The following is a 25,650-nucleotide window of genomic DNA, read 5'->3' on the forward strand; positions in this document are numbered from 1 at the left end:
TCATACCATCTTACTCCCCTCCCCCTTCTCCATACTATCCTACATTAGACTCGTATAAAAGTAAATTATATTACTTGATTAACATTTCTGAATTGCTATTAAGTTCATTATTAAATTCAGAAAAGGCCACGTCAAGAAGAACACCTTTAACTTTCATAATTTTAGTATTATTTTCTCCACTGATGAATCATTGTCCTATCAAAAGATATTGTATGTTAATGCATGCAATATTGAACTAACTATGACAAGACAATATCGTGATTATTTGAAATTAGACTACGTAAATCACATGATCTCAATCTTTAAAACCCCTTTATATATAGGATACCTGCAAGTTATCCTAATTTCTAAATACAGTTTACTTAAAAAAACTTGCCTAACTTTCAAGCATAATTGTCTCTAATTTTTAGCAACACCTTCTCCTTTTCTTCCTTCACTTCTATTACTTCACGAAAATAATCAAAATAACCGATTGAGATACATCATTTAAATAGTAAAAAAAAATTCCTCTCTCCCTCCCCCTATGTAATAATTTTTTTCTTAAAAAAACATTTCTTTGTGAAAAAAGAATACATAGCTATTTTCATTTATTTCTTCTAAAGTATTTTCTTTTTTTCTTTGTCGAGATAAATAATCTTTCTTCTCATTCTTTTTTGGCTTGATACATAGCTACGTTACTTCCTAAGTAAAAGGTGGTTAATGTTTATTTGTTCAAACTTAATTAGTAAATTTACCATAGAATACTCTATGCATATTCCAAAAGAGCATATTCCAAAAGAGCAAAGTATATGAAAATGACAATACAGAAAACCTTTTTCCCTCTGGAGTCACACAATAGGTACAACCTCCAATAAGAAAAGTACAACACTTTATCCAAAAAGACCTTCACCTGTAAGAAATCAACAAAATCATCACCTTTTTGTTAAATCTTTGCAACATTTTGGACATACCCCTTTAAAGAGGACTCAAAGGGTGTCAAAAAAAACGATAAAAGAGGAGCAATTGATGCAATCAAGAAATCAAGAAAATTACCTGCTATAAGAAATCAAGAAAATCACTCACCATTTCCATTGTCATCATCATTTGTTTGTAGATCTTTGTAAAATTTTGAACATACCCTTTGGAAGAGTACCAAAAAGGCGTGTTAAAATCGAGACAGGGAAGAAAATGCAGAGGTAAGAAAATTAGTAAAAGACGAGCCACAAATAGGTAGTAGGTACAACCTCCAAATAGAAAAGTACAATACATTAGTCCCAAAAGACCTTCACTTGTTAGAAATCAACAAAATTGTTCAAATCTTTGTAAAATTCTGAGCATACTCTTTGAAAGAAGACTCAAAAGGGTGTCAGAAAAATGGTAAAAGAGGAGCAATTGATGGAAGAAAAATGAAATCTTGAAAAATAGGTACAACTTCCAAAAAGAAAAGTACAACAGTTGAATCTTGAAAGATCTTCACCTGTAAGAAATCAACAAAATCTCCAATTTTTGAACATACCCTTTGAGAGAAGACTCAAAAGGGTGTCAGAAAAATGATAAAAGAGGAGGCATTGATAGAAGAAAAAGAAGAAAAATGCAATCTTGAAGATGAGCCAAAGAACAGAAAATGCAAGAATGTAATAGAAGAAATAGCAGAGAAGTTGAAGAATGAAGTGTGTGAAGAGGGAAAGATTGAAGCAGCTAAAGATATTAGGAAACTGGTGAGGAAGTCATCGTCTTCAGGGAAGACACGTGTCCGGTTTGCTGCTGCTGGTGTTATTCCACCGTTGGTTGATATGCTTCGAGGTTGTTCTTATTCTTTACTTGCTCGTGAGGCTGCTTTATTAGCTCTCCTCAATCTTGCCTCTCGTAATGAAAGGTTAGTACACTTAAACTCTTCCTCTTTATTTTTTAAGTAAATGGTCAAAACACACACTTGAATTGTCACTTTTTTGCGAGTTTTACACCAAAGTATCAACTGTTCCCTTTTCCTAAACTATCACCGTCTGTGTATTAAAACACACTTATGTTGATAGTTCAGGCAGGAAAGGGAATAGCTGATAGTGGGCCTAATCAGCTTTGAGGCGTGTTTTAATAACATGGATGATGATAGTTCAGGTAGGTAGGAAAAGGGAATAACTGATGGTTGGGGTGTGAAACTCGCGAAAAAGTGATAGTTAAGTGTTTTTTTTTGGGGGGCTATTAACTCTTTTTTTAAACCTCTGTTGGAGAAATACATTTGTGTGGATATTTGTTGTATGAATGAAATTTGTTCAAGAATTTTCTGGGTTAGTTTGATAATGGTGATTTCTTGTGCTCTAGATGATTTAGATGGGAAAGATTTTTACTTTTTCCAGATAAAAGTGAAAATTTTGGATGTTGAGTCTGGGAATATTCTATTATTGTAGAAATGAGAAGGAAAGGTTTTCCTTGTCCCCGATTTTCATTTGGCAAGAAGCTAAAGTATGAAAGTGGTGGCTATAATGTAAACAATGATTTTAACTGTAGGAAGCTCTAGATTAAGCCTTTGGTGTAATGGAAAAATGGATGTTATATACAAGAAGATGATCAGACATAGCAACCAGCTATAAAGGTTCCCAATGTGGACATCAGCTCTAAATAGAAAGAGCTATTTGAAATAATGAATATTAGTTGTCAGATAAGAACCAGAGCTTATTTGCTGAAATTTTATGTTATGTATAATTTCCTTGCTTAGTTATGCGTTATTATCACCTAGATCGGCAATTTAGTTTCACTTGCAAAATAGGGAAAAAGAGTTGGCTACCAGACTGGGATGGAGGGGATGTAGTTCTTTTGTATATGAACTAGGCTAGCCATGCCGACTCTGTCACTCATAGCTGAAGAAAGATGATATGGAAAAGACTAGTGACTCTTAAGCAAAAAAGAATATTCCATTTCCCTCAGAATGAGATACACCATTGAATCATTCACATTTTTTCTTTAGAAATACATTTCAATGTTGCAGTCTTCGCTCTTGTGTTTTAATCTACTTGGAGTATGGCCCAACTGTGAGACACACTCGGGCAGCAATGAGGTGTGCATGGCCTAACAGCTATGTCATGAGCCCAGGAACAGCTTGCACCTTGCAAGCAAGAACTAGGTCCAGCAGATGGGGAGGCTGATGGGGCTTTCTTAGTTGAACCCTGAGGGGAAGGGATTCTGGGAGTCTAGGAAGAAAAGGAACAAGACGCTTATGCAGGCTTAGCAGATAACAAGAACCATACCAGATATTCTTTTTTTTGATGAATTGTAAGGTGTTACATCACTGGCATCAAGATAATCTTTAAAGCATATCAGTGACCTTGAGTTCCTGTGCCTACTAGGAAGGAAAGTAAGAAGTGGCCTTTGGTGCTGCCGCCACTTCCAGTGCATGCCTCAAGTCACCACTCAACAGCAGTGACATCTCAATTGTGTTCTGTGGACCAAGGGCCTTGTAAAATTAGAAGAACTTAAATCTAGAAGCTTCTCTGACAAATGAGCTATTGGGCCTTGCTGAGACCCTAAATTGGTCTTTAGAAGTCGTTTTCTGCGCATCACGTGGGCACACGTAGTTTCAGGCATTTATCACTTTGGACAACGCGGTCTCGGTTAACTAAATGATACTCCCAAAATATTTCGTAACATTTGGCTCTTTGGCCCATTTAGTCAAATCATAGCATTTGGCTCCTTGGCCAATAAAGTTCAAAAAATATTTCTAGCTAAAAAATTGCATTTAGAAGTTGTATTCAATGCTAAACTTTTGCTCGTCAGTGCCTGTTTGGAGCCAGAAGCCCAGAAAGTTTCTCTATGACATTGAATGTGCAATGACTAAAATTTCAAGGGATTCATAAACTGTGTTCTGATTAAGATTTTGAATGGGGCTTCCATAATGGAGGTCTCAGGTTCGAAACCCCCTTGCCTACGGCAGCAGGGGATTTGCCTTCTGGGTCGAGCTCGTCGCACCGGGCTTGCCTAGTGCGGGTTATCTCTCCTGTGTGGTTTGCAAGCTATTGCACAGGAGCGGGGTTTACCCTGTGCGCACCCAAACTTGTCATCAAAAAAAAAAAAAAAAAGATTTTGAAAGGTCATGATCTTTGAGCTTCTTGCTTTGATAGTAAAGTTCTAGCACCTTTTTGCATCTCACTAGAAAATGTCATCCTGTTTCGTTAATATCTTAGATTATTCAGGGCAGAATACATCTTTTCATTTTTGTGGTCTTATGGAAAAAAGAAAGAAATGACCATGTTTCATGATGCTAGCTAGTGTCTATTTTCACCCACGTTAGGCATGTAAATGAACTTCTCACACGCTGAAACTTTACAATATTTCCATGGCTCATCATCTTTATACGCATTTTCTCCTGACCTATCTACTCGCAGAAGGGAGGGAAGATTTTCCATCCCTCCAGGTTGTGACACGGCTATATAGATGATATTATTGTTTGACATCTAATTCGGGTTTTTCTATCCTCCCCTAGATTCTGTCTTTCTATTTTTCTTGTAGAGCTCTTTGTTTTTCTTGTTTTTCTTTTGTGTTCTCCTGGTGTACTTCCAAAACTTTCTTCACCCTATTTATTATGGTGATTGGTGCCTTATTTTACCTTAAGGGTTTTTCTTGATATTGGTACAATTAAAATGTCAATGCTCTAGACATGCTATGGCTATACCCCAAAGAATGATCAAACCTCCACGATCTGAAGCTCGATCCTCTAGTTTCATAATCAGTACTGTATATCTTTTCCTGCATGTAAACCTGGTTAAAGTTGCTTGTTTTCCATGAATTTGGCTTTGGATTATACCTCTACTTAAGTCTCCATAAGTTCTAGAGTAAAGATGGATGATTATGCAGAATAGACGATAGTTGCTGTGCTCACACGGTCAAATATATTCTCATTTTTTCTCTTTCCTTTCCTCATGTAAGCAATACTTCTTCATTTCAGCTAAGCATGATTTCTTCATACTTACCAACAACAGTCCTGCTTAGGAATCGCATATATGCAAATGTAAAAACATATTATAGGTTTGTTTTTAGCAAATTTTTTGGTATCCTTGGACATATATGATAATATCTTCATTGGTTTTTTTGGTTTCCCTCCTGTTTTGTAAGAATTGCTTGATTCATGGATAACCAACTTATCTCCTTATATTCCTTTTCAAACTTACCAGAAACAAAATAAGGATTGTTGCATCCGGTGCCATCCCTCCTCTTGTGGAGCTCCTGAAGTTCCAAAATGGCAATTTGAAAGAACTAGCAACTGCTGCTATTTTAACGTTGTCAGCTGCTGCAACCAACAAACCGACAATAGCTGCATCTGGAGTTGTACCTCTTCTGGTGCAGATCCTGAGTTCAGGCACTGTTCAAGGAAGGGTTGATTCCGTCACAGCCCTCCACAATATCTCCACAAGCATAGAAGATCCCAAGTTAGTTCTTGATGCTAGAGCGGTTTTCCCGCTAATGAATCTCCTCAAAGACTGCAAGAAATATTCCAAGTTTGCCGAGAAAACCACAGCCCTATTGGAAATCCTATCTAATTCTGAAGAGGGAAGAGATGCAATAACAAATGCAGATGGCGGAATACTCACTCTGGTGGAGACTGTTGAAGACGGGTCCCTTATCAGCACGGAACACGCTGTTAGGGTTTTGCTGTCATTGTGTCAAAGCAGCCGAGACAAATACAGGGAACTCATTCTCAAAGAAGGCGCTATTCCAGGCCTTTTACGGTTAACTGCAGAGGGCACACCTCAAGCTCAGGATAGAGCTAGAACGCTTTTGGACTTGCTTCGGGACACTTCTCCTGAAAGCAGATTCTCATCATCCACGTTGGAGAGAATAGTGTACGACTTTGCTGCACAAGTTGATGGAACGGATAAAGCTGCTGAAACAGCCAAGAGATTGTTGCAAGACATGGTTCACAGAAGTATGGAGCTAAGCATGAGTAGTTCACAGTTAAGGGCTTCATCTTGTGGGTCTTCAAAGATGCAGTCTTTATGAATAATTAGGTAGTTTCAGGTTTTCAGATAGACCGGTATATAGCCAAGAAAATGAAGCTATGTAAATGGAGTATATTAGCTCTTCTTCCTCTGCCCGATTTTATGTGGAAAGACGTGGAGTTGCAAAGACCATATATAACTGGAAACTGGTAGCTAGTAGATAGTATATGCTGGTGGTAACACCAGTGGAAGGATAAGGTGATTTTCTTGACCTTAATGAGCATTGTACATTTCTAATTTAATCACTCATTTGTAAAGTTTGAAAGTACTTGCAAATTGCTGCCTTTTCTGCTTCATTTTGCTTCTGTTATATCTACCTTGTCTTTGAATTTCAGATATCAACATTTGATGTATTCCTCGAACATAGAATTTGCTACCTCATAATCTAGCTAAATTCTCCTTTTCCCTTTTATATTGAGTTTCTTTGGATTCTGCTTTCCCTAGTTGGTTGTAAATGATGCGGTGGTGTCTTAGGAACATTGGAAACACATTATGAAGTAATACAATGAAGCTGTTTATTGAAAAAATAATTGTTAGGTAAGATTGATTTTTTATTATTTTAAAAAAGAGGAGTTTTTTTTAGAAAGGATTCATTCATTATACAGAAGAAAACTCACTGAATAAGGTCTCTGTCGTTTGGCCATATACAGCTTCTTCCTATAATCTTGACTTCTTTGCTTTCTTACTCCATTTTCTAGCGATGACGAATTTGTGAAACCATAGTCAAAACTTCTTGAAGAACAACGAATAATTCTATTGAAGATAATTTTGCTGTTTACCTATTTAAAAAAAGAAGACGAGGGAAAAAGGAGATTAGTTTAGTTTGGAAGGTAAATATGTCTAGAGCAATTTTCTCTGAGTCCAAAACTACTTCATATTTCGCTTTGTTCCTTGAGCTGCCTCTATTTTTAGGTAAATACTTAGCCACTAGGTGTTTACGTCGAATCATGTAAATTTATTATAAATAAGCGATTTAATGGAATAACAATGCATGTTGATTAGTCATGATTAAGTTTTTGGCTGAACGAGACACCTGTGGTTGATAACAACTTTTAAGGTAGACATCTCAACTAAACATTGTTCCATTTAGACACACAGTAGGGTGCCGGAAACACTCATCATTTAAACACCCCATTTGACTTGCGAGTTGTGTGATTTTTCACCCAAAACAAGCACGTGGAAGGCTAAAAAACATATTTTTTTTTTATTTTTTTACTCTTTTTATTTCCTCATTCTTCTTCTTCTTCTTTACTTCTTTACTAGTGTATTTGCCCACGCTTCGCGCGATCGTGAAATCTTTGCTTAAAAAAATATAAATGAATATTGATGTCATTTTTTAACAAATTAATTTGATCTTCTTAATCAAAACTATTTTTCAACGATTCTATCTTCTTTTGGTAATTCTTTTAACACCTTATATAGAATTCTTTGAAAAAGGAACTGTGAAAACATTCCAGCTCTAGTTTCTTTGAAAAAGGAACTGTGAAAACATTCCTATATTCCAGTATATAGGAATTTGAATAAGAATATAAAAGTTGGAAAAAATAGCAAAGAGAAGTATTAATAATGCATAAATCTAGTTAATGTAAACCTAAGATGTCGTTTGCTTTTTTCCTTCCAGCTCTTAGTTTAACATTGTTCATGCCTCTCAAATAAAAAAATTAAAACTAAGAAGGAAAGGAATATATATATATATATATATATATATATATATATATATATATATATATATGAAACAAATGATACACCATAATCATTACTCAGTTCGTTCTCGAAACATTTAGACAATGGAAGGAGAAGAAGGACGTGATTGGTGCTAACAAAATGATTCCACTTACGCACAACAAAATTAGACATGTAATCTTGACTGAAAGCAAATTAAAAAAGAATCAAGGGAAAAAAAAACTCCATAAAGATGGAAATAAAGCATACACCAAAGAAAGCCTCCATATTCGGATTTCCGATGTAATTTTCACTTGCTAACTCTTTACAAATACACCATCATTACCACACCTTTGCAACTAGCACATTGGAACCAACCACAAAAGTGCATTAGAGAAAATAAATAAATTAACGGGCACACGTCAAATCTTTATGAATAACTATGGCCTAATAAATTCCAAATTCTGTTCAGTCAAATTAACAAATTGGAATCTGTTACTTTTCTCTATATTTCGAGTGATTTCCACTTGCATCATAACTGCGATAACAGTTTGAGTCTAGACGAGTAACTTGCTTGAATCTCTAGTAGTGCACCAATTAATACAGATTAATAACAATAATTATAGGAAGAGTAAGAGAACTCGAATTTGCAGACTTTTCGTGGAACCTCTCTTGGACAAGAAAAAATATTTATCTTTAATTGCTTCTTGTAAGTGTATTTTTTTGTTTCATATAATGTCTTACCTTCATTTTCACAAGTGACAGAATAGTAATGTCAATTTTCTCAAATCAACTCTTATAATTAAAAATCAAATATAAATCCTTCTCCTTTTTAAAAAATTTCAGCTCTTCCCCTAAATAATAACGGAGCATGGCAAACGATGCACATTGACAATTTGCCATATGAAGATATAAAATGACATATTAATAAACTGAGAATAGCACATCACCAAGTTTATATTACAGCTTGAAAACATATTCTTTTTTCACCACCTGCACATTTGGTATTTTTTTCACAAGTCATATTCTCAACAAAAAATAAAAATAAAAAAATACGCTGCTGCTTCAGTTTTTTCGCTCTTTCTCTTTTTTTTTTTTCAAAGTTATTTTGTTTTCACGATAACTGTCCAACTGAACGACATAGGTTCACAAACTTGATTAGTGAAAAATGAAGGGAATTTTAGCTATTTCAATTCCTGGAAGAGCAGAGACCGTCTTCAAGGACTTATGCTTGTCTATGACATTTAGCAACTCCTAGTTCCATGTACGAAGAAGTAACGTTTTTCCCAGTTTCTGCTAAACTCCTATATGAGAACCCAAAATCTTCTATTACAATTGACATCTTATAAGAAAAAGTCAGAATAAAAAAAAATTAGACAGAGAAAAATAATTGACACATACAAACAGGTAAGCGCGGGGTGGGGTGCGAATGACACCACACTATTTATTATGCAGATTGAGAAGAGGTCAATCTTTTATTTTACCTTTGATTTTACTACTTGACTTCTTATACATCATGGTAATCTTTTCTTTTCCTTCAATTTTAACAGAGTACGGTGAAAAATGAAGCCCAAAAACAATCAATTCTTTGCGAAATAAAAGGTAAAAAACAATATGAACAATCACGGAAACATGAAACAAGAAGTAAACATAAGGGAACAACTATACTAAAGAAAAAGATAGATTCACCTATTGGGAGAAACAACAGGAACAGAGATAAATTATCTCTGGCGAGTGAAAATAAAATATACTCCAAAACAGAAGGTGAAGAAGAGGAGAAGAGGAAGGCATTGAAGGAGTTTTACCTGGAAGAGAAAGATAAGTATGGTAACTAAGAGAGCGACTGTTACAGAAGGAATTTTAGGAGAAGAAGAGGTTATATATATATATACCTGTTCAACATAACTGATGATACTTTCGTCCAGTAAATTGGGTCCATGTCAGTAACATGAATAAAAGAATTGAAACAACAACAATCAATAAAAAAACATTGCGTAAGATGTGCTTAAACAAAAATGTTCAATGAATTGAGCTTATAGCCCACAAGTGACCAACCATCACAGCAAAATAAATGTGTAAGCTTTTTGATCAAAACAGGTTGAGATTTGTGAGAATTTGAATTGTTTCCAAAAGAAATTCATATTGTCTTCCACTATCAATCTAAACAATATCACAACATACGAAGAGACTAGGACTAATCAAAATGAAGAATTGCATAATTGCCCTTACCGTTATCAAAAAAGAATTGTAATTGACAACACCGTTATCCAAAAAAAAAAAAAAAAAAAAAAAAAAAAAAAAACAATAATAATAATTGACCGCAATCTACCTCGAGACAGAAATAAATTGACTGAATAAATAAAATTCAAAGACTCTAGCAAAAGGTGGCTTACCATAATGTCGGTGGCCTTTGAACTTTCAGAATGACATTGTCGATCATAGTACTGCAACAGAAGGGACAAAGACTAATCGCAAAAGCAGTGTTTGAAAAAAAAAGGGAATTTTCAGCTAGGTATGATTCATACTTTCACTTTACTCCATTTTGTTGTCTGTGCCTTTGGTAGAACAAATGAAGGAGTGGAAGGGCATAGAACTTGCCTTTGAAAACTGCTCGACTTATTTTTGGAAAAGTCCAACTGAATGTCAAACTAAAATTAATCTCAGAGAGATTTGATATAGAAGATTGTTGGAAGGGTCGGTTAAAGAATAATTGAATCACAGAAAATAGTAAACAAAAAATGCAAATTTAATTGTTACTACTACTAATATAATCAACTAGAAAATTGATGCTATAGAATATAAAGAGCACGAAACACCAACCAAGCATGAAAGAGAACCTGAAAATATCAAAAAGAGAATCGTAAGAAAACCTAAAATTCTGTAAAGAGAAAAGGGGATTTACCTTAGGCGATGGTGAGATAGAGGACGAAGAGAGAAGGAAGAAGAGGCTGACAATTGTAATTGAAGAAGAAGAGACGACGAAACGGTGTACTAAACAAATAAGGCTACGAGCCCGTTTGGATTGGCATAAGTTCTTTATAAGTACATTTTGTTTTTTTTTGAGTGTTAAGCGAAACTTAAAGTTATTTTATGTTTAAAATAAACTCAAAAAAATAATTAAGCCAGCTTATAAGCTGCTTAAAATAAGCCCATCGAAACAGGCTCTATTTCGTTTCATAATTTAGCACATAATCGAAGGAGAAATAGGGATAAAACCCGAAAAACTAAGGAAAAAAGTAATCGTTTATCTAGATTTTGTGCTTCCGGTAATAATGGCTTCAGTAACTGTGGGTTGTGAATAATAAAGAAGTGAAAAGGTAAGAGGGCAGTTGAAGAACCAAGAAGAAGAGACGTAGCAAAAAGTAACGGACTTGTCTTTTCTGTTCCTTTGTTTTTTTTTTTTTAATGAATAAATCGGAAATAAATAAGGGGAAAAGCCAAATTATGAGAAAATAGATAAATGTAAACTCCGCGTTTGTGTTGCGCGAGTACTGGAACCAAAATGACAAAAAAAAAAACCTTTTGAACCAAAAATACCTCAACAAAAAAAAGGTGACATAAATACCTTTAGCGCGATATTTTTACGCTTAAAGCACTTAACGTAATTGGTGTTAAGTGCTTTAGCGCAGTAAAATATTGCGTTAAATTAAACTGTCTATCCCCTACTGCGCTATAGGAGTCCACCATTTTCCCAAAACAGCCACTTATTACATTTTCACACTTTTTTTTGCGTAGTTTAGCCGTATATTAATCATGCTTTGAGACTCCGGAACTTCAATATTTTATATAGAACCCTACTTATATTTGTACGATTAATAAGGTAAGCTCAATACTTGAGGATACGCAAAAGTTTGGATTGTCGTTTTAGTGGTTGAAAAGTCTTTGAAGTCCTTTTTTGTTTGAAAGACTTGTAATCATTAGCTTCACGTTATTTATCTTTTAGGATTTCGTGTTATTTTTAAATTAATGCTTAACTTTATTTTGAATGTGTCACTTTTTTTTAATTATCAATTTAGGATGTGAAACTATAAACAATAATAAAGACTAAGATAATATTTATAAATATAAATAGATATGCAAAAAATATATAATATTTACGATAAACTGTACAACACTAATGTATATACAATATCAGAGGCAGATCTAGGATTTGGAGTTTCCAGGTGCCATCCGTCATTAAATCCATTTGGGTTTCGGGTCGGGTTATTCGTCTTTTTAGGCTTTGATTCGGTTATTCATCTTTTCAGATGAAATATTTGTTTATAGCATTACACACCACATTCGGCTGAGATCATGAAGTGAAAAAAAAAAACATAAAACTTCCAATAATATTACTAATATCATCGACTGAGATCATGAAGTGAAAAAAACGTAAAACTTCCAATAAGATTACAAATATCATAAATATCCATCATTCATTTAAACTAAGTCAACTGGAAGTAAAAGAAAAAGAAAGAGATAAGCAGCTCTTGCTGATGCTGTAGCCCGTAAGTTAAGTTTTTTTTTTTTTTAAATGTTGTTGCCGTGGTTCGATCCCACGGTTCCAAGCATAGAAGCTTCGCCTAGTCACCCTTCACCACTGGAACTACGGTAACCTTTTGTTATTCGGGTGCCACTTTAACTATTTACCATGTGTTATATATATATACACCTATATATACGTAGGGTTTCGTCGGAAGCTTGCGGGTGGCGTGGCATCCCCACAAGCCTTAGTAAATCCGCCCCTGTACACTATCGTGGATGGGTCCCACATGTGGTATGCCTGAGATTATCCTTAGGTCTAAGGCTCATACCATCCCCACCGCCCTCGCCATCGTCTCCATCGCCCTTTTTCTCTTAATAACGGGCGCTCCAAGTCACGATCATCTCCTCTTCCCCCCGGCCCGGCGTGCACCCTTGACTAGAACGTGCTTCTTAGGATGCGGTCCCGCTAGCACGGGGAGAACCTCGTCGACCGGGTCCGGAAACTCGACCTCTTCTTCTTCAGGAGTCGCCACCGCAGGCGCCGAAGGATGAACATGAAAAATATATAATAATTAGTACTATTTCTTATTTATATTGAATACATTAACGTTTGTTGAATAATCAAACCTGTGTATCAACGGGAGCCTGAGTAGGCTCTCGATATAGTCTCAGTGCGAGAATATGAGGTAGTCTCTCACGACGAGATCTTTGTTCGAAGTCCAAATAAATGTTATAAAAATTAAATAAATATTTACCTTATATTGAATAAAATTCATTTTAAGTAAAAATCTTACCTGTGCCTCGGTAGTCTCATGAGAAGACACCTTTGCCTCGACAGGCTGATGAGAAGGCTCCTGAATGCGCCTATCCTGTGGACTCACTGACGTCGAATCCTAAAATATGAAAAAAATGAAATAATAAGTAACATACATATTTAAAATAAATACTTTAAATAAACAAATATGTATTTTAAATATTGACCTTATATTGAATAAAACTAATTTTAATAAAAAGCTTACATGTGGCTCGACAGTCACATAGGAAGACACCGTTGACTCGGCAGGTCCATGAGAAAACGCTTGAGTGGGTGGCTCTGCTGGACCCGCTGGCGCCGAATCCTAAAATATAAAATATTATTAAATAGTGAGTAACATATATATATATTTAAAATAAGTAATTTAAATGAACAAATAAGTATTTTAAATACTAACCGGGATAAAAAACTTATCGAAGTCAAGAATCCTGGCTCCCTTTAAATTTCTCACAGGCCAGTCATCAGCTAATGATGCGTGTAACGCCGCCCAATCGACGTTATCACGCTCCTCCATGTATGCGTCCCCGGCTCGGGGCGTGGTGAAGACCCGTGTATCTTAGCAAGTAGGAGCGCGGTGTAAACGTAGGTGAGTCCCGGGTGAAGGCCGTCGACTGGAACGGTACGGCGGATGGACTAGAAAGGGGAACGTCCTGCGGAATGGGATCGGCCTCATCTACGGATGGTGTCCTCCACCACTAGGACCTTTAGCAACGAGACGCGCGTCCCTACGCGCGCGACGTCCTGCGCGGCCACGCCTCGCTTCTGCCGGAGCACCGGTCCCTCCTCGGCGCCGGGCCGATATTCGGCCTCGGAATGAGCTCGCATGCGCCTAATCTCCTCTTGTCTGCGGACACCATCCTCGTATATCGATGCGTCTCCAACTCGCCTCCCGCAAGCCCGGGGGTAAGGCATATGTCGAACCCCCAACATGCATAATCGCTCGTACGGCCACCACCGCATTTTTGTTCAACAAAGAAAAAAAAAGTATTTTTTAAAACGGCGCAGTTAATACGATTAAATAGATCTAAATACGATAAACTTACCAATGCCTCGTCATCGCCCCAAAGTGTTTAGGTATCCTACGTCAACGTGATGCAAGGCGGGTTGCGATCGATCGGCGTGTGATACGATGATACCGGCGCATATAATCCTTAATGGGAGTCAAAGTTACCACCGCTAAAGTGCCTTCAACTGTTCTCCCAATCGGTGGGCCGGGACAGCCATGAAAGCGAGAAAATCATCATCGACGTTAGTCCGATAGTCCCGGTAGTGTCGGAGCTATTGACGGACGTCGGGGGTATACTGTATGCGCCAAATTGTCGTAAGACACGCTCGGGTATGTGATCCTCACGATGTCCCTGTGTATCAATGGACACTACGACCCCAAACCCCCCCCACTCGCCTGCAAAGGCCGCAAACCATCTAATATAGCGACGTACGGCGTATATAAATAGATGCATAACATATAAATAAATCGATGATCACTAAGTATAAAAAACGTTTAATTAAATTAATAATGTAAAGTTAAATAGTTTACCGCATCGTCCGTACGTGATCAAGCCGGTCCCGAATGGAAGAATCGTAGCGCGTATCCACATCCCAGTCAAAATCGGCTATCCACCCCCTCGCATAAGGCATATCAATCTCAAGGTGATGCCTAGATACGGGCTGAAAAGGTAGCATTCTCTCCCACGCCCATAACTGTAAGCTGTATTAGAAAATACGGTTTTTTAGTTGTCGTTTCAAGAAATTTATGTGCATTAAAGGAACGCACACTTAAAAGATTAACTGGAGATAAGCAAAAAATCCACACACATCGCTGATAGCACTAATAGACGCTCGACATAGGCATATGTAAAGATACACAACAAGACCGCCAAATGCCCGTAGTCTCTGACAAATGTCCGGATGTCTCCAAGAAAACCAAATATCGTAAAGCGACAAACGCACCCGATGAGTTCGGGAACAAGATGCCTCGAACATAATAAGCGGGTACAAACAAACGGGTACGACGATCAACAACATCCTGGCCGGGTGCTGTCGTCGAACGGTGGAGCAAGCCTCTAAATAAGTGCAAAGTGCACTAATCTGAACCCGACTCAGTCCCGACATCTGGCCCTCACCACCAGGCACGAAGTGGGTGAGCCTAGTCAACCCCGTCACCCATGTACTACCATGAGGAGGCTCGTATCGAGTGTATAATGGCTCTCCATCTACGCGCAATCCAATGAGGACCTCCACATCCTGAAGTGTAATCGTGGCCTCACCAGTGCAAAGATGGAAGGTATGTGTCTCCGGCCTCCACTGCTCAACCATGGCCGTAATGAGCGCCCAATCATGCTATACCCGACCAACGGATACGCAGCGATAGATGCCGCCCCGAAACAATATCTCTAAGACACGAGGGTGTGGGGGGCGCTCGCGTAAGAGTCCCACGCTGCGGCCTACGGGGACGGAGCTTAGTCGATATCCCTATAGTACCAGCCCATAATAACTCTGACCTATGATTGCCTTGCAAAGATAATACTGATCTATCAGCGGGCTCAGGGTGAACAACGGGCCCCGGGTGATCATCAAGCCCCTGGTGATCATCAGGCACCGGGTGATCATCTGGCCCCGATGGAACATTCGGATCCATGAAAGAGTCTAGTTTGTACAAACTAAATTAGTCATTACTCTTGAAATGAAAGAGAAATTATATTAACTAATTAATAATTTTAACTTGGAAAGAAAATATCTACTTATTATCTTGAATATAATATTTATTTTGAATGTATAAATCTTTAACGTATGTATTTATGAAATTCATAATAATTTTATTTCCGTGAACATAAATATTAAAAGAAGAACCTTAACTATTCTTTTTTAGATAATCTTTTTTTATTTAACATATATATTCATGCTTTTAAAATAATATAGATTTAACAATTCATAATCATTTACAACTTGTTTGGATGGTTGTTACCTATTGTATTATATTGTGTTGTTAGTTTAAATACAATGTTTGCTTTGATTGTTACTTTAATTTTATTGTATCGTATCGTTAAATTCATCGTTACGTAACGAGGAAATGTCCTATTTTATGTAACGACTGATTTGGTCCTATACATTTTATCGTTAACGTATGTATTTATGAAATTCATAATAATTTTTATTTCCGTGAACATAAACATTAAAAGAAGAACTGTAACTATTCTTTTTTAGATAATCTTTTTTTTTAGTTAACATATATATTCATGCTTTTAAAATAATATAGATTTAACAATTCATAATCATTTTTTTTTTATGTAACAATTCATAATCATTTACAACTTGTTTGGATGGTTGTTACCTATTGTATTATATTGTATTGTTAGTTTAACTACAATGTTTGCTTTGATTGTTACTTTTATTTTATTGTATCGTATCGTTAAATCCATCGTTACGTAACGAGGAAAGGTCCTATTTTATGTAACGACTGATTTGGTCCTATATAGTACAACACAATACCATACATTATGAAACAATACATAACAATCATCCAAACAAAGTGTTAACAAAATAATAATTCATTATCAATCAATTTCTTTCAATTCGTAATCAGTAGTAACAACTAACTAATTCATAATCAATATTTAACAAATAATCAATTAACAAAATAATAATTCATTAACAATTAACAATTCACAATTCAAAAATAAGTAACAATTCATAAACAATTAACAAATTAATAACTCATAAACATAAAACAACTTAACAATTCATAAACATTTAACAAACTAATAATTCATATGCATTTAACAGTTAATGAAAAAAAAAAAAAAAAAAGAACCCACTGCCCAGCGGATGAAAGCAAAAAAAAAAAAAATGATTTTTTTTTTTTGGAAATTAACGACGATTAAATGTAAAACATGCGTACAATATAATGTATATAACAAATTAATAACAAAAGTTCATAGTAGAAAACCTTAATCGAAGATTTTTGTAGAGTTGTGTTAATCGAGTTGTACGCCGCTTTTTTCCACAATTCGAGCTTAGAATCTTCTCGACTTGAATATCTGAAAGAATCTAAACTTTCCCGACGAAAATTAATAGAAAACGATGTTTTTTTTAGGGACCACGTCGAAATCGCCTCCAATGGCATTTTTGAAAATCTTTAACGCCACTGGAGGGACTAGTGGTGGAGCCGAAGGGGTTTTAAGGTCGGGTGCTATAGCGCAGTGTTTTACTGCGCTATAGGTGAGAGAAACTTTGTCTTAGCGCAGTATCAAGCGCTAAAGCACTTAATCCGGTGTTAAATCTTTAGCCAAGATATTTTCTTGCGCTAAAGGTACTTTTGTGCCAAAATTTTTTTTGGGGTATCTTGGTTCACTTGGATTTTTATTGAGTCATTTTGGTTCCGGACTCGTGTTGCGACACGTCAGCAGGCCTATGTCCTGCTTTTATATAGATATATAGATTCATTTTCTCTTTCTTCTCCACTTAATATTCTACCATTAACAAACTTTCCACTATTGCTATCTTGCTCATCAGAAAAAATGAAGACCGCCACCATTCTCGGAGAACATGTGACATTTTTTTTTGTATAAAATCAAAATAAAAAATGAACTTTAAGTTAAAAAAAGAAAGAATTTCAGCCAGAAAAAGAAAAAAAAAAATTAACCCACCCCCCGTTCTTCTTCTTATCCGGCTAGAGTATGGTTAGTAAAAAACGATATTTAGATTTGGTTACCCCAACACTTATGATTTTTGTTGCCGTTATACTACTCTAGGTTTATTTCATTGACATCGCCTTCAAAGCAAAAGAAATTGTTATATCATTTATATATCCTTGAACCAAAATTCATGTTGCCGAATGCATTATATATCATAGACAATCAGTAACTTTTAGAAAATGCTTCCAATTGTTTAGATCGGGAAGGAGGGGCTGGGATTTAGAAAATAATTTTTTCTTTTTTGGTTTTTGCTGAAAATATTTTTCTTTTCTTTTTTTTATAATTTATTTTTAACTATTATTTTGAACCCAAAATGCCATATGTAATAAGTTAATTGGCTACTTTGCCACATCATTAGCGAGTGTGCTACACACTCTTCGCATATTTCGCTCAGTCAGCGAAAAGTGTCTAAATGACACTATAAGTATTTAAAGTACATATGTAAATACACATTATGCATATATTCACTTGATATAAACATTCAATGCGGATAAATTTTCTTCCTTATTTCAAGGCATTTTCTCCCTCTCCCCTTAAAACGCAGTAACATTATGTTCGTCGTGTGTTTGATATGTCGGAAATATTTTATGCTATAGATAAAATTTGAAAAATATGTTAAGACAAGGTGGAATTATATGGATGAGTAAGAACCGCTAAAACCAATAGTCGGCAAAAGATAAACTTCAATAAAAAGAAACTAGAAGAACATGAACCTAACACAGTAATTCTCTTTACAAGAACCATTTATTATCAATCATCACGTGAAGAGCATTATCATTTTTCTAATGTTGTGTAGGTAAAAAGAAAATTCTACACCTTAAGTCTCATAGATTTTCAATCTCTAGTTACCATACTGTACCATACTCCATAAAGTTCCTGTGATTATTTCATTTTTTTTGCTAAAGTTCCACATGCTTACAAGCCAATATAAAACTTTCAAAAAAGAAAATTACTCCCTCCATTCATTTTTATTTATTCTGTATAGATTTGATACATTTTTTAAGAAGCCATAAATAAAATGACAATTTTATCGCCCCTAATTATTACTAAATAATCTAATGGTTGAAATCAATCAAATATACTTTAAAAAATAATCTATTCATAATTATGCTTAACGGTTCGACTTATCGGTTATCGGCTCTTAAATATATATACTAATCCGCTAGCCAACCGATAAAATATCGATTAGTTCAGTATCAAATTAATTAACAATTATCGGGCGGTGTATCGACTAAACTAACAACTATCACTTTAACTAATTCAGTTTACTTGTTAATTAGATAAGTAAGTTGAAAAGGTTTTAGCGTGATTAGGGAGTTAGTTAGCCAAGTAAGATTCTATGTAAAGAAGTGCCCTGTACAGATCAATTGCAATATAGAAAATATCCCTCCTTTCTTCTACATATCTCTTTTCCTCTGTGGCTAATTTAGTGTTCCATTATCATATGATAAAACTTCAGATCTCCCACAACAGATTGCAATGCAGAAGTATTTGAACAATTGTGAAGGCGTCCATGAAATTGTTGGGGCTTTAGCTTTATTGTTAAAGGGTTTACAAATTACAATACATAATTTATTATTTTATATATCTAGGGGTAAAATTATAAATATGAAACTAACTCTTGACGGGGGTAACGGTTTACCTGATAAGGAATTGAGTAATTCGACCCCGCACCGATAACCGGTTAATTGTAAAATCTCAATCCGCTAGCCAACCGTTAATCTGATAACCCAATACCGATAAGCTAATAAGTCAATTTTGCTGTTGGTTAAACAACCCTATCCACTAACAATTACTTAAAGTTCCTTGCTAATAATTAATAATTAGGATAAAATAGATATGACATGATAGAATATTTCTTGATTTTTAACTTGGCAAATAAAAGTAAACATTTATTTTTAGTATACATGACAAGTATAAATGAACAGAGGGAGTAAAAACCAATAGAATTAAAAAGTGAACAAAATAATCCCGTGAGCACTATTCAGAACTTTATTTATTGAAGTCAGTCTAGTGAGAGGATAATTTGGTCAATAGGAAAACCTCGGGGGGTGACGCAACAAATTTCGAAGCACGTATTACGCTAATATTGTTCCGTGATTTAGGGCCTCACTCTATTTGCCAATCACATTTCGACCACCGATAGTTTTGTCGGTGCACAATGTTTATCCCATTAAAATATTTTTAATTTAATTCAATGAAGCGGCAAAATCCCGGTACCACATAAAACTATAATATCCGACCGTCCACGTCATAAATGGACCAACACACTAACCACTTGTTTGGATGGTTGTTACTCACGAATATTATTACGTTGTTAATTTAAATACAATATTTATTTTAATTATCATTATCGTATTAAATTTATCGTTATGTAATAACGAAAAGTCACATTGTATGATGATCAATTTTGGGTGATCGTATTGTTAATCTTTTCTTTTGTTATTTTGTGGTTACTTATTATCTACTACTTCCGTCCCAAAATAAGGGTATTGTTAACTTAAAAACAAATGTTCCAAAATAAGTATCACCTTGATTCTAGACAAAATTTAATAAGTTTTCCCTCTTTAGTATTGTTCAAGTTAAATAAAAACATCTAATAAAGAGGATAGTTTAGTAAACTCCATATTATATTTATTAATTTTTTAATTAGCGTAATTTTTTCTAAGATGACACTTGTTTGGGACGAAAGGAGTAATAATCTTATTTTAACTTTTATCCTGCTTTTCTCATAGATTTATCGTTCAGATTACTTATGTGTGACATTATATAACGATTAAAAATCATACTATCTCTCTAAATATTATATTTTACCAAAACAATAGAGTAAATACAGTACAAACACACGACACAATATAAACGCTACTACAGAGTGTAAAATGGTAAGTAAAAATCTAGGATCTTGGCTCTAAAAAAATTAAGAAAAATAAAGCAGCTTTACTTCACTGATTATTCTCTAGAGAGACAAAGAATGAAAGAGAAGTTCTGAAATCTATGTTGAGCTACCAGTGATCTCATTGAACAATCACCAATCTTTATGAGGTAAACCATAATCTTTATACTATATAAAGTCTCTTATAATTCTTCTTCTTTTAGCTTTAACATAGTCAATTCTTGATTGTACTTAAACCAGATCTATGAATTCTTGATTTTACTTTGTAAAAAGTCATGTTTTTTAGATACCCTTTAGTCTAATATATTGCTCATTTTACAGATTTCATTCTTGTTGTGTTTGAAGCTTTAATGCTATAGTGAGAAAAAGTGGGAAAAAATGTTGGGTCGACCATCAATTTTGCTGTCCAGGACTGGAAGTTTCAGGCCAGAAAATTTGGGTCAAAATGCAATGGCAATGATAGGGAACCTTTGTTTCACTATATTTGTACTTGGGGTTTTGATTTTCACTATAATTGCTGCAACTTATCAACCTGAAGACCCTTTATTCCACCCTTCAACAAAAATGACTAATTTCCTTACTTCCAAATCTAATGCTACATTTAAAGCTGATGATACTGTAGTGAGGACTGGTGAGGACTTTCTTGTTGCTAATAACACCGCGTTTTTGACCTTTATAAACCTCACTGATGTTGATGTTCCAACCGCTAATGCTGCACTTGTGTCTGACGATAATTTGGACTGTCGTGGCAAGATTGATGATCCCATTGATTGCACGGATCCGGATGTGTTTCATTTGTTGATGAGGGCTGCTATTGAGAAGTTTAAGGACATACATTTTTACCGGTTTGGGAAGCCAGTTCGAGGGTCGAACGATAGTTCCTGCCACATGGCATGGCGGTTTAGGCCTAAGGAAGGGAAGACTGCTTCCCTTTATAAGGATTACCGGTCTTTTGTGGTTTCTAGGTCGGAGAACTGCACGCTTGATGTGGTCAGTATAGGTGATTATCATTCTGGTGGAAATGCTCGCAAGAGGAAGAGAAAGAACATAAATCGTGGGAAGAATGATGAGGGTTTCGAGAAGGCACCTCCTAAGACAGAAGGAGAACATATTACTCTGCCTGTGGTTGGGGAAACTGTAAATGACTCGCTTCCGGTGGTGGAATCGGAGAGTTCGTTTGGTGACAGGAAGTATTTGATTTATTCGGGAGGTGGGGATAGGTGCAAGAGCATGGGCCATTATCTTTGGAGCTTCCTGTGTGCGTTAGGTGAGGCTCAATATTTGAACAGGACTTTGATAATGGACTTAAGTATTTGTTTATCCAAGATTTATACTTCATCTGGTGTAGATGAGGAAGGAAAGGATTTCAGGTTTTACTTCGATTTTGAGCACTTAAAGGATTCAGCTTCAGTCCTCGATCAGGTTCAGTTTTGGTCAGATTGGAAGCAATGGCATAGAAAAGACAGATTAAGTCTCCATCTTGTGGAGGATTTTAGGGTTACACCCATGAAGTTATTTGGAGTAAAAGATACTTTAATTATGAGGAAATTTGGTTCTGTAGAGCCAGATAATTACTGGTTCAGGGTATGCGAGGGTGAGACAGAACCCGTCGTTGAACGCCCATGGGATCTAGTATGGAAATCTAGACGGTTAGTGGACATTGTTTCAGCTATTTCATCAAGGTTGAATTGGGATTATGACTCGGTTCATGTTGTAAGAGGGGAGAAAGCAAGGAATCGTGAAATGTGGCCACATTTGGAAAAAGATACTTCTCCCGAGGCTCTACTGTCTAGCTTGCAGGACAAGATTGATGACGGGAGGAACCTCTATATTGCAACTAACGAACCAAATACATCCTTTTTTAACCCTTTAAAAGACAAATATTCCACACATTTCCTTGATGAATATAAAGATCTTTGGGATGAAAAGAGTGAATGGTATGCTGAGACGGCAAAACTTAATAATGGGAATCCAGTTGAATTTGATGGGTACATGAGGGTTTCAGTTGATACGGAAGTTTTCTTGAGGGGTAAAAAACAGGTTGAGACATTTAATGATCTCACAAAAGACTGCAAGGATGGGATCAATACGTGCACTTCGTCCAGCTAATTTCTGACTGGCATTTGAAGCTTTATTTACTCCTGCAGTTTTTGGATAGATCTGTACCATACTGTTGTTTTAGGTAAGCTTTGGTCTTCATTTGTAGAATGCATTCGTAAGTATTTATTTTGAAAAGCAATTACAGATTACTTCTTTAGTTGGTACCTCTTTATAGTGTAGTTGCATTGTACTCAGTGTCTGCTTCAAGCTTGTATCCTTTCATTTGGTAAGTTAATAAGAATGTCATTTGTGTTCCTGGCTTAAATTGCTGTTACATTAATTGTGAAATTGTTCTATGATCTCATTTGTGCTTATGCTAATGAAAATGCTTCTCTCTGCGATACTGAACCATTGCAATCTTAATATGCGTTCTAGCATTTCCTCTCAGCGACACTGAACCATTGCAATCTTAGGGTTTAGGGTCTGAGAGAATAACTCAGATGCGTCCTTTCATTAAACACTGCTTCTAGTTGACTTGTTGAAGATAGAATCATGCTTTTCCAGTGTTATCGAAAATAGGTAGAATGACAACTCAGTCGCGTATTTTCATTTCCGAAGGTATTAGGTTGTATTGCAAATTATAGACATCCGTCTCTGGATAAGACCCCGCCATTTATGCTGCTTAAAGGTATGATAAAAAAATCCAATTCCTAACGTGCTATGGCTGTTTTTTTTCTTAAACAACAAGAACACTGTCATGGTTCTAGTGGAAGACTTACCTGATGGTGTACATAGGGAGATAGTTATGATGCTCAACAAGGTTACCAAAATGCATTGCTGCTTCTCTTATTGGAATGAAGAAATACTGGTTATGTCTGCAGATTTTAGCTATCTCAAACTGAACATCTTCTTCTTTCATTTCAACTTCTATTTATTCAAGGTGGAATTGGAAATTTCAACAAACTTATTAAAAAAAAAGGTGGAATTGGAACATTGTTCTCACTTCTTGTAAAATGTCATCTATCTTCTGTTATTTCTTTCCATCTTTATTTATTTAAGTTGGACTTGGATAATTCAGTCTCTTCAAAATCTCTTGCTTCCAAGAAGCCAAGCTTGGTCATTCTGAGATTCTTATGTCCAGTAAAGATTATGTCCTGAAATGGCCCAAAAATGAAGAGAACAGAAGGTTTTAAGTTTCTACTGACTGCTACCATTATTTATTCTTCTACTTTTAGTGTCAGCTTTCTTATTGAATTTGTGAGATTATAGTGCCAGCATTTACTATGATTTTGCAATTTACAGCTGAATTTTAATGATTTCTGAGAGCTTATCCCTTTCTTTACAACCGCCAACACCACAGTGGGTACCCAATTTTCTCCTCCAAAAATAAAAAAGGGAAAACATGTAAGAGCTTCAAGTTTTTTTTTTTTTTTTTTTTTTTTTTTTTTTGCATCTAAGATTCTGGACTCATGGTCGATGAAGTCGGGATACAATTTATGGAAAATCAGGGGTCAAATTCTAGTAGAGGCAGAAAAATACTAGTTGACTTTTTTTTAGCAGAGTTACTCAACATTCGGTGGGAGGTAGCAAGTATTCGATAAAATAGTTGAGGTACGCACAAGTAGGTCCAGACACTAAAGTTGTATAAAAACGGACTTCAGTACTTTTTTGACCCATGCCAAGAAATTGACCAACTTATAATAAAATTCAAAGATTTGTTACATTACATGGTAATTCATGTATAACAAGAGTATAAATTTTATATTTTCCTCATATATATTTTTTCATATAATATAATAAAAAGTAAAAAAAATAGTGGTTTCAAAAACAGAAATGACAATAGCCTCAGGAGGAGTCAAGCATAAACATGAGAGAAGAAACTAGGAATCATTCATAGAGAGGAGTTGTTTTTTCTTTTGGGAGAAATTTCTCCTTAAAATCCTTTTCCTTCCTCTCCTACTTTCAACAATTCTCCATACTTGCATTTCCAGGTATTAAATGATATTTTCTTAGGATTATCATTTTATGCTTCTTCTTTCTTTTTTGCCTTCCTTTTACATTCCGGTGATCCTTTAATTTCTTTATCTTAATTAATGTAAGTGTCTTTTTTCTCCTGATATTGTTCTTTTTGATTTTTTATTATGGAAAATTGAATGCCAATTCTGGTCATGCTAACATAATGTTGCCATATGGTGAAAAAAGACAAGCATAATGTTGACATACTATCATGCGTTTTCATTTGAATTCAAGGAAGGGAAAAAAACATTTCCTGTTTTTGTTGCCTCTTTTCGATTGAGCCCGGAAGCTAAAATATAATTAATCCACAACTCGGTTTTCTGCCCCAAAACCAGAGAAAACACAACTTGAAAAAGTGAACAGAGAAATTAAAAAGAGATGGAAAATTAGGAAATAAACCTTACGTATAAATAGTGCAAGAGTATAAAGTGTCAAGGATAGGGGTTACTATTATCTTGTTCCATTGTATATGTGCATCAAATTTCTCTCAAAATGATTAAACGACGTCTGGTTCAAGAATCAACATTCTCATACCACATACAAAATACCCTCTCCTCGTCATTATGTTTCCAACTTCCTTGACCTTTCCCTATCATGGTCTTACGACTTTGCAAGGAACATACGCGCAGACACCCCATTCAAAAGATTATTGTTTTAACGATGGCTCTCTTTTGCAGAGTCCATTAAAAAAAAATGGCTGAACGCTCAAATGTGAGTGAACATTCAATCGAGATTCAACGACCTAAGAAGAAGTTGATTGTGCCAAGCAGGATATTGGAGGGCATGAAGAACAACCTGCCATCTTCAGTGCCATCCTCACCTTCAGGCCAACCAAAGAGCGCAAAGTACAACTGCTTGTGCTCACCAACCACACACGCCGGTTCTTTCAGATGCAGATACCACAGGAGCTCTAGCCTCACTCGTAATAGCATGTCTGTTGGCTCCAAACTCTCCGAGCTTGCTGCTGGAAAATGACTATTGAATTCTGATGCAGAGCATGGATGCTGGAAAATTATTCAAAACAATGCTCATCTTATTAAGGGATAATTCTAACTGTCCTCTGTAATTAAACATGTAATAAGGACTCGATTTTCTGTCTTT

At 35.6% G+C, this 25,650-nt stretch overlaps 2 protein-coding genes across 2 annotated transcripts; both read left to right on the forward strand.

Moving 5' to 3' along the window:
• Positions 1–773: 773 nt before the first annotated feature.
• LOC132036309 (U-box domain-containing protein 4) lies at positions 774–6,300 on the forward strand. The gene is made up of 2 exons (XM_059426618.1): positions 774–1,855; positions 5,142–6,300. The coding sequence occupies exons 1-2, from the start codon at positions 1,530–1,532 to the stop codon at positions 5,965–5,967; spliced, it is 1,152 nt and encodes a 383-aa protein (XP_059282601.1). The 5' UTR covers positions 774–1,529; the 3' UTR covers positions 5,968–6,300.
• A 14,135-nt stretch (positions 6,301–20,435) lies between these two features.
• Positions 20,436–22,858, forward strand: LOC132036319 (uncharacterized). Its single transcript, XM_059426634.1, has 2 exons — positions 20,436–20,642; positions 20,815–22,858. Exon 2 carries the CDS (start codon positions 20,872–20,874, stop codon positions 22,600–22,602), a length of 1,731 nt encoding a protein of 576 aa, XP_059282617.1. The 5' UTR covers positions 20,436–20,642; positions 20,815–20,871; the 3' UTR covers positions 22,603–22,858.
• The last annotated feature ends 2,792 nt before the right edge of the window (positions 22,859–25,650 follow it).

The sequence above is a fragment of the Lycium ferocissimum genome, chromosome 11 (assembly GCF_029784015.1).
Source record: "Lycium ferocissimum isolate CSIRO_LF1 chromosome 11, AGI_CSIRO_Lferr_CH_V1, whole genome shotgun sequence".
Classification (NCBI taxonomy): Eukaryota; Viridiplantae; Streptophyta; class Magnoliopsida; order Solanales; family Solanaceae; genus Lycium; species Lycium ferocissimum.